This window comes from Lepus europaeus, chromosome X (assembly GCF_033115175.1).
Source record: "Lepus europaeus isolate LE1 chromosome X, mLepTim1.pri, whole genome shotgun sequence".
NCBI classification, from domain to species: domain Eukaryota; kingdom Metazoa; phylum Chordata; class Mammalia; order Lagomorpha; family Leporidae; genus Lepus; species Lepus europaeus.
In genome coordinates this window covers 131,946,863-131,955,807 of record NC_084850.1, presented here as the reverse complement: position 1 = coordinate 131,955,807, position 8,945 = coordinate 131,946,863, and the positions used below count along the sequence as shown (strand labels likewise).

At 47.5% G+C, this 8,945-nt stretch overlaps 2 protein-coding genes across 3 annotated transcripts in view; both read left to right on the top strand.

Moving 5' to 3' along the window:
- The first annotated feature begins 1,013 nt into the window (after positions 1-1,013).
- LOC133753762 (mitochondrial import inner membrane translocase subunit TIM14-like) lies at positions 1,014-1,364 on the top strand. The gene has a single exon (XM_062184487.1). The coding sequence runs from the start codon at positions 1,014-1,016 to the stop codon at positions 1,362-1,364; it is 351 nt and encodes a 116-aa protein (XP_062040471.1).
- Positions 1,365-8,019: 6,655 nt separating this feature from the next.
- The window catches only part of TXLNG (taxilin gamma), a 60,615-nt gene continuing 59,689 nt past the window's right edge, over positions 8,020-8,945 (top strand). For both annotated transcript variants that reach the window (XM_062183882.1, XM_062183881.1), the window contains exon 1: positions 8,020-8,157. In XM_062183882.1, the coding sequence (XP_062039866.1) occupies positions 8,056-8,157 (102 nt within the window). In that variant the 5' untranslated portion in view covers positions 8,020-8,055. The remainder of the gene's footprint in view (positions 8,158-8,945) is intronic.

Genomic DNA, 8,945 nt, shown 5'->3' with positions numbered 1-8,945 from the left:
CATCACCTGCTGTCTCCCAAGGTCTGTATTAGCAGGAAGTTGGAGTCAGGAGCCAGAGGTGGGAACTGAACTAAGGCAGTCCAATATGGGATGTGGGCATCTTAACCACTAGGCCAAACATCTGCTCCTGTTGGCCCTTTGAGGCATGGCTCAGATGTCACTTTAAACTTTTATCACGGCCGGCGCAGTGGCTCAACAGGCTAATCCTCCGCCTTGCGGCGCCGGCACACCGGGTCCTAGTCCTGGTTGGGGCGCCGGATTCTGTCCCGGTTGCCCCTCTTCCAGGCCAGCTCTCTGCTGGGGCCCGGAAGTGCAGTGGAGTATGGCCCAAGTGCTTGGGCCCTGCACCCTATGGGAGACCAGGAGAAGCACCTGACTCCTCTCTTGGGATCAGTGCGGTGTGCCGGCCGCGGCGGCCATTGGAGGGTGAACCAATGGCAAAGGAAGACCTTTCTCTCTCTCTCTTTTTTTTTTTTTGACAGGCAGAGTGGATAGTGAGAGAGAGAGAGAGACAGAGAGAAAGGTCTTCCTTTGCCGTTGGTTCACCCTCCAATCAGCTCCGTGCTGATCCAAAGGCAGGAGCCAGGTACTTATCCTGGTCTCCCATGGGGTGCAGGGCCCAAGGACTTGGGCCATCCTCCACTGCCCTCCCAGGCCATAGCAGAGAGCTGGCCTGGAAGAAGGGCAACTGGGACAGAATCCGGCGCCCGACCGGGACTAGAACCCGGTGTGCCGGCGTCGCAAGGCGGAGGATTAGCCTGTTGAGCCACGGTGCCGGCGAGTCCTTTCTCTCTGTCTCTCTCTCTCTCACTGTCCACTCTGCCTGTCAAAAAAATTAAAAAAAAAAAAACTTTCATTAGAATTCCTCAGGGAGCCTGTGCTTGGGTTGTTTGTGCATGTTGCTGGTGGTTCCTCGCTTTTGGATAAAGGCATCTGGTTGGTGGCTGCGGCCTCTGGACTGTGATGTACCACGCTCCCGGTGAAGGCAGGGGAGCTGAGCTTGAGCTTGAACCATGGCCAGTACAGTAGTAGCAGCTGGACTGACGGCTGCTGCTGCAGGATTTGCAGGCCGTTATGCATTGCAAGCCATGAAGTATATGGAGCCTCAAGTAAAACAAGTTTTTCAAAGTCTACTAAAATCTGCCTTCAGTGGTGGCTATTACAGAGGTGGATTTGAACCCAAAATGACAAAACGAGAAGCAGCATTAAAACTAGGCATGAGCCCTACTACCAATAAAGGAAAAATAAGAGATGTGCATCGACAAATTATGCTCTTTAATCACCCAGACAAGGGAGGACCTCCTGATATAGTAGCCAAAAGCAATGAAGCTAAAGATTTGCTAGGAGGTCAAGCTAAAAAATGAAGTAAATATATGAATTTTCAGTTCATGTTAGCATGAGTACATGAGCACCAACTTTTTATTTTAAGATTTATTTATTTATTTGAAAGTCAGAGTTACACACAGAGAGAAGGAGAGGCAGAGAGAGAGAGGTGTTCCATCCACTTGTTCACTCCCCTGTTGGGCACAATGGCTGGAGCTGCGCCGATCTGAAGCCAGGAGCCTGGAGCTTCTTCCGGGTCTCCCATGTGGGTGCAGGGGCCCAAGGACTTGGACCATCTTCTACTGCTTTCCCAGGCCATGGCAAAGAGCTGGATTGGAAGTGGAATAGCCAGGACTCAAACCGGTGCCCATATGGGATGCCGGCACTCTAGGTGGCGGCTTTACCTGCTACGCCACAGCACTGGCACCTAGCACCAACTTTTTATAATACCTCAGAGGTACAATTTTTAAAAATGATTTAGAACAAGCCTAAATCGGATCCTTGGTATAATTTTTTTCTTTAAATTTGAAAAATTTAAATCAGACTTTAGCTGATTATCCAGTAATTATGGACAGATCCACACCATTTGAATTGGAATGTTGTTCGTTATTCATTTAGCAAATAATCTGGTACCTCTATGTACTCTAAAAAGCAATCCCCTCTCAAGGAGACCTCCAGTCCAATGGAAGATTAAGAAAATGGTAATTACACATGAAATATAATGATAGAATTAGCACAAGCTAATAAAGTATGGACTCTTAGAACTGGCCCAGCTACTTGGAACTTTAAAAGTGAATGTAGGGGGGCTGGCACTTTGCCACAGCGCCGGCCCCACAAGCCTCTTGTTCTAAGTTGAGGCATGTCCAATGTCTAATAATAAAGTGGTTTGAATGTAGTAAGTCCTCAGGAAATGCTTCACTGATGAATGAAAATTTTCTGTTGTCACCAAGTTTATCCCAGGGTAGTCTTGCTCCTGTGGCTGCCCAGGGTCTTCACAGTATTGCAGAGTGAACCCACTACCAGAAAACTCTCTGTGAGGCCACAGGAAGGAATATCACTTTGGCATGGAGGGTTTTGCTCTTATCTGAACAGATTCAAAAAAGTCATCAGTGCACTCGACGTATTCAGAGCGACTCTTTCTCAGAAAGTATGTATTGAGAGTTTTCTGTGTATCTGGCATTCTGCCAGGCACTGTGAATACAGCAGTTCTATGGGCATGTTCCCTGCCCTGACTTTGTTTACCACTTGGCTGAGGCAGAGTCCATTAGCCAAGCCACTACACTGAAGAGTGGGGACTGGCCTGGGACGGGAAGTCGTATAGTGTGCTTGGTATGTATACCAGGGGCAAGCCCGGCTTCCTGGGGGGCCTTCTCTGAATGCCCTCTCTCAGAGGTAGCTACATATTAACCAAGCTCTTAGTCCTGATGTATAAAGTCAAAATCCACTGCTACAAACAATGAGCAACCTAAGAGTCTCACAGCGTGGAAATGCACACATCTCTACATTCTCTCTGTGGTCAGAGCCATGTAGGAATCCTGATGACAATGGGGAAGTTGGGAAGAAGTCACAAAAACTGCTACTGATCAAAGGCATTAGGTTAACATAACTGGGGCCTCCACCCCCCACACAGGGTAGCTTATTCTTGAAGTTCTCTTTTTGACCAAGATTCTGAGTCTTCCAAACATTGCAGCCTGACCTTCCTGACCCTCTCCCCAGGTTTCTAGGTTTCCACTCTTTTGATGGCTACATTGCCTCTTTAGATATGCCAATACCTTTGATTTTGTTTTAGGGCATCATGAGGTCTGTAACTTACTGTTAGCAAAGATAGAGGAGGAAGAACAGAAGGAGGGGAAGGAGGAGGACAAAGAGGAGGATGTTGTATTAGGTCAAAGGCTGTTCATTATCCTTCTCAGGACTTCATATGCCAGGTGGTCAGCTAGTCACAGAATCCATATTCTATATTCTAGCCACTGCATATGCTTCTGTTAGCCATAGTTCAATCAACATCAGAGTCTTTGCTAAGTAGTAACATAGGTAGAAATATCTTTTTCATTGGTAAAATTAGTATTACCATTGTAAGTGGTGTTAGAAATGGGCTCGCATTAGTTAAATCAGTGATATTCAAAATATGTACATTGTTGGCTGACGCCGTGGCTTAACAGGCTAATCCTCCACCTTGCGGCGCCGGCACACCGGGTTCTAGTCCCGATTGGGGCGCCAGATTCTATCCCGGTTGCCCCTCTTCCAGGCCAGCTCTCTGCTATGGTCCGGGAGAGCAGTGGAGGATGGCCCAAGTGCTTGGGCCCTGCACCCGCATGGGAGACCAGGAGAAGCACCTGGCTCCTGGCTTCGGCTCGGCGCAATGCGCCGGCCGCGGCGGCCATTGGAGGGTGAACCAACGGCAAAGGAAGATCTTTCTCTCTGTCTCTCTCACTATCCACTTTGCCTGTCAAAAAAATAATAAAAATAAAAAAATATATGTACATTGTTTAAAATATGTGACAGTCTTGTCACCCTTGCATTAACAGAGTATAAGACTTGTAAATCTTCTGCTTGTTCCCTCTGGGATAATACTCTAGGCTAAATTTCTAAATCGCCCCTATGTCTAGCTATGAACTCTGAGGGTTCCAGTTCCCTGATACTGGCTATATGGCCAAAAAAACTCCTGCCTCAGTAATAGTGGTGAGTCTGCTCTGAGTGCTTTGTATTTCATGTAAATGAAGGTAGAACCACCTAACAGGTCAAGGAGTTGGGACATAATTGAGCTCAGCTTACTATTTATAACAGTTGTTTTGTGCCTGCTTGTTCAAGACTTTTTAAAAAATATTTATTGGGACTGGCATTGTGGCACAGTGCTTTAAGGCCCCAGCCTGCAGTGCCAGCATCCCATGTGGGGGCCAGTTAGGGTCCCAGCTGCTCTGCTTCCAATCCAGCTCCCTGCTGATGTGCCTGGGAAAGCAGCATAGGATGGCCCAAGACCTTGGGCCCCTGCACCCACGTGGGAGACCTGGAAGAAGCTCTTGACTCCTGACTTCAGATGGGCGCAGCTCCGGCTATTGCGGCCACCTGGGGAGTAAACCAGCGGATGGAAGACTTCTCTCTCTTTCTCTGCCTCTGCTTCTTTGTAACTCTGCCTTTCAAGTAAAAATTAGTGTTAAAATTTTTTAAATTTATTTTTATCTACTTGAAGGGCAGAATGACACACACAGACACATATACAGACACATACAGTAAGAGAAGTCTTCCATGTGTTGGTTCACTTCCTAAATGCCTTTGGGCCACACCTAAGCCAGGAGTCATCTTGGTCTCCCACATTGGTTGCAGGGACCTAATATTTGATTCATCACCTGCTGCCTCCCAGGTGTGTTAGCAGGAATCTGGATGAGAAGTAGAGTAGTCAGGACTCCAACCAGGCACTCCAGTATGGGATGCAGGCATCCCAAGCAGTGCCTTATTCTTAACCTGCTGTGTCAAAGTGCCTGCCCCATCAAGACTTTGATAAACAGTTGAATAAATGGACCCATAAGAATATTCAGGTTACAGGCCAAGCCCTTAGGGAGCTTGGAGAAACTGCCCCCTATTCAACAAGGAGCTGTTGTTCTTATGACCTTTACCCTCCTGGCAGGCACAGTTCTTCACAGAGATAATACTTCCTGAAGCAAAGGTCAGAACAATCAATAAAGAAAGAACATGGGGTGCCCCTTCAATACTTGAGAATAAGGAAACCATAGCTCTTGAAGACCTAAAATGTAACCCCAGCAATGGATCCTGGCTGAGATAAGCAAAGTGCTTTCCAGAGCCTTGGGCTAAGGCTTGACAGTAACCTCTCTGGAGGCCTGTAATATAACACTTTAATGAAAGAATGGGTCTATCAAAAAATCAGGATAGCCAGATCCAGGGAAGAAGAGAGTGATCCAAGACCCAGAGAGCCAGGCAGAAGCTATCCTTTCTCTCACTTTGCTTTGGAAGTTACTTTCCTGCATTCTTCTGCTTCTGCTATGCTGTATTTCTTAGAAACAAAATCTCTAAGTCTGGCTCACATTCAAGGCAAGGGGAATCAGACTCCATCTTTTGAATGGAAGAGCATCAAAGACCTTGTGAATGGATTTTAAGAGCAACAGAACCTATATTAAAGAAATTACAAGAGGGGCCGACACCTGCAGTGCCGGCATCCCGTATGGGTGCTGGTTTGAGACCTGGCTGCTCCACTTCTGACCCAGCTCTCTGCTATGGCCTGGGAAAGCAGTGGAAGATGGCCCAAGTCCTTGGGCCCCTAAACCTGCATGGGGGACCCAGAAGAAGACCTGGCTCCTGGCTTCAGATCGGCATAGCTCCGGCCGATGAGGCCATCTGGGGAGTGAACCAGTGGATGCAAGACCTCTCTCTCTTTCTCTCCCTCTCTCTCTCTCTCTCTCTCTCTCTCTCTCTGTGTATGTGTATAACTCTGACTTTCAAGTCAATAAATAAATCTTAAAAAAAAAAAAAGAAACCATGTGGGAGACCCAGATGGAGTTCCCAACTCCTGCTTTTGAGAAAAAGAAATTATAAGAGCAACTAGTTTTTGTTTTGTGATGTTTTGAATCAATTGGTAAATTGTGTTTTTTCCTATTTTCTCAGCTGTCAAGAAGCTCAGAATAAAAATTTGGCTCACCTCCAGCTTGTGTACAATCCCTTAAGATATGTATATAATGAATTCAACTTATCACGACACCATCTTGTTTTCCTATCTTTTCACTTCATTCTCATTTCTTGGTATGTGCACGCATGTGTACATGCTTGTGTATACACACATATGCATATATGACATGGTATTTATATATTTATCTATATATATAATATGTTAGGTCACTTGTATAGTTCTTTTGTTTTTTTTCCCTTTTTTAACAAAAACTTTTTATTAATATAGAGAACAGATTTCATGTATTTCATAGAAACAATTCTAAGCAGATAACCATATTTCCCTCCCTCTCTCCTTTCAATTCCTCCTTCCTGTCTTCCTTTCTTTTTTCCTTTAATTCTTGAAATAACATACTTTCAGTTTACTTTAAAATCACAGGCTTAATATACCACTAACCATCATGTTCAACAAGTAAAATGTAGAAAGATCACTGTTCCATGGGAATATAGACAAGGGATATAAAAATAATTTTTTGGTGAACATAACTATTCATTTTTTTTGTTCCATACATACTTAAAGACTGCCTAAACTCATGAAGTGAAAATATTTGCCATCTCACCACTCAGAGAAAACACTATGAACATTTTGATGAATAATCTTCTAAACATCTATTAACATAGTCTCAGGTAATTTTACTAAAAGGAATCTTTTTCTCTAGATCAATTAAAAAGTGCTTATCATTTTAGTAGTCATATGGTATTCTATTGTACCATCATTTAACTATTGTACATTTGGTCACTCAATTTCCTGGAGAAATGCGTTATGATAGATTCCTTCTGCATCTTGCTGGGGCTTATGTCTTTAAGAAGGTGAGACAAGGTGACAGAGACCATCAGCTTTATAGAGGCTGGTGTATGGCCACCTGCCTCAAAGCTGTACTGAGGTATTCTGCTCTTAAACAGATGAATGGTAATTTTTCCAAATTTATAAATGTGATGAAATTAATGGATGGAATTTCTCCAATGTTGAAATTTGCTCTCATATGTTATCAATTTTTTGGTGCCTGCTACCACTGTTTTGTATTCAATTGTTATAAAAAATGGCATAGAATTTGCACGTTGATGAAAAGTTATTTAAGACAATTCTCGTATGTTAGGATTTCATAATGGTGTGTGACTTTCAGAGGCTCTGCCATTAGAGATTTAATCCCATCATATGGAAACAGTAAATACTTCCGAGGAAAACTCTTCTCCTTCCCAATCATATCAAGAAAAAAAAAAACTGATTCAGCAAACCGAGTCTGTAGAAAAACTGAAGTAATGAAATGATTGGCAGAGAAAAGAGGATACAATCAACATGAATTAGGGTCCAGCTAAGTGCAGAGAACTGTGCGAGAAGTCCTGGGCTGAAGGCTCAGCCAAGGTGAATAGGAGGCAGCCCCCATTCTGTAGGAGGGGGAGACAGAGAAGCCTTAGTAACTCTGGTGGAAGGGCAGGACTCCAAGCCCCAAACCTCAAATTCTGAGATCTTTTACAGTTCCCGCCATGAAAATAGCGAAGTATCTTTCCTTATCAGCAAACCATTCGCACTCAATTTCAAAAAAACAGCAACAAAAACAAAAACACAACAAAGCGTCCCTGGCCCCGCTCCTTCTCAAATACTGGAATATATTAAAAGTTTCCCTGAAGGATAATGTGTACCTTCCGGGACCGGGACATCGCCCCCAGAAACTACAAGACCCATTAGGCTGTACACACAGCACAGCGCTTACTCTCCCATTCTCAGGACGCCGTGTTACGCTTCAGTGCCGTTGAGGGTCTGCGAGTCGTGGCTGCGCTGCCTGCTGGGATTTGTAGTACGTTTTCGAGTCCTTTTTCGGGTCCGCGCAGACTCTCATGGCCTCTGTCTGCCCTTCGGCCCTCGCAGAAGCCCAGCCCAGAATTCAATGCTCCCCACCCCCAACTCGCTTCATCCCCTCAGGGGCCAACCTCCTCCGGTCACGTGGGAAGATTACCATACGGCGATAGGCCGGGAGGGTTTGAGGGCGGGGCGCAAGGCCCTGAGAGGTTCCGTGCCTCTCGTCGGGCCGCTTGTTTGGCTGCTGCCGTCACCTCATGGCGACGCGGGTAGAGGAGGCAGCGCGGGGAAGAGGCGGCGGCGCCGAGGAGGCTATTGAGGCCAGCCGGGGTGGACGGCGACGCGGCCCGCGACAGAAGGTCAGTCGGGGGGACGCCCTCGTGGCTGGACCGAGGGCATGCTCGGGCTACCCTTTTCAGGATCCACCTCCTCACTCTCTCCGGTTTACCTTTAGCCATGGGGCGAACATCCGGCCCTTTTCCCTCCCGGGGTTGACGACAGTGGGAGCAGGTGCGGGGGAGGTGGGACCAGGATGGATAGGGGGGGAAGGAACGACTGTAAAGATTCAGGGGTGTGACGCGGAGGGGGGAAGGGCAGGGGCGCACCCGAGTCTGAGGGGTACGGAGTGCCAGGCAGGGGCGCGCCAGGTGTGACAGCCACGTGCGGGAGGCACTGTTGGGCCCCGGGCGCCAGGTGTTCGCTCAGCCCCTTTCGTCACCGTGCTCCCGGCGCCGGGCGCTGCCGTCTTGCGGCTCAGTGGGATCACGGCTCACCCTGCTTGGACCCGGCAGGTGCGCAAGGCGCGTTGCGGGATGTACGCGGGCAGCTCTGGTGAGGCTGTTGCGCAGTAAGATAACCGCGCGGGAGCCGGAGCTGCGCTTCGTTCTCCTTCCCCCGCCCTCTGCGCTCCCCGCAACTGCGCGGACAGCGGGCCGGTGAGTGCCGTGGGACCTGGGGGTCACTAAGCTGCCGGGACCCAAGCGCTGGGGCTCGCCTGCGTGCCACAGGCCTGAATGCACGTGGAGCCAGAGATGGAGAGGCGATGCCAGGGGACCTTGGTCCCGCAGACTTGGGAGCAGTGCTGCCTGATAGCTGTGTTCCCAGCTCTGCTGCCCTCCTCCCCACCACCCCTTCTTTCTTTCTTTCT

Excerpts from the sequence above, each read along its gene's own strand:
- LOC133753762 (XM_062184487.1), top strand. The coding sequence starts at position 1,014 with ATGGCCAGTACAGTAGTAGCAGCTGGACTGACGGCTGCTGCTGCAGGA.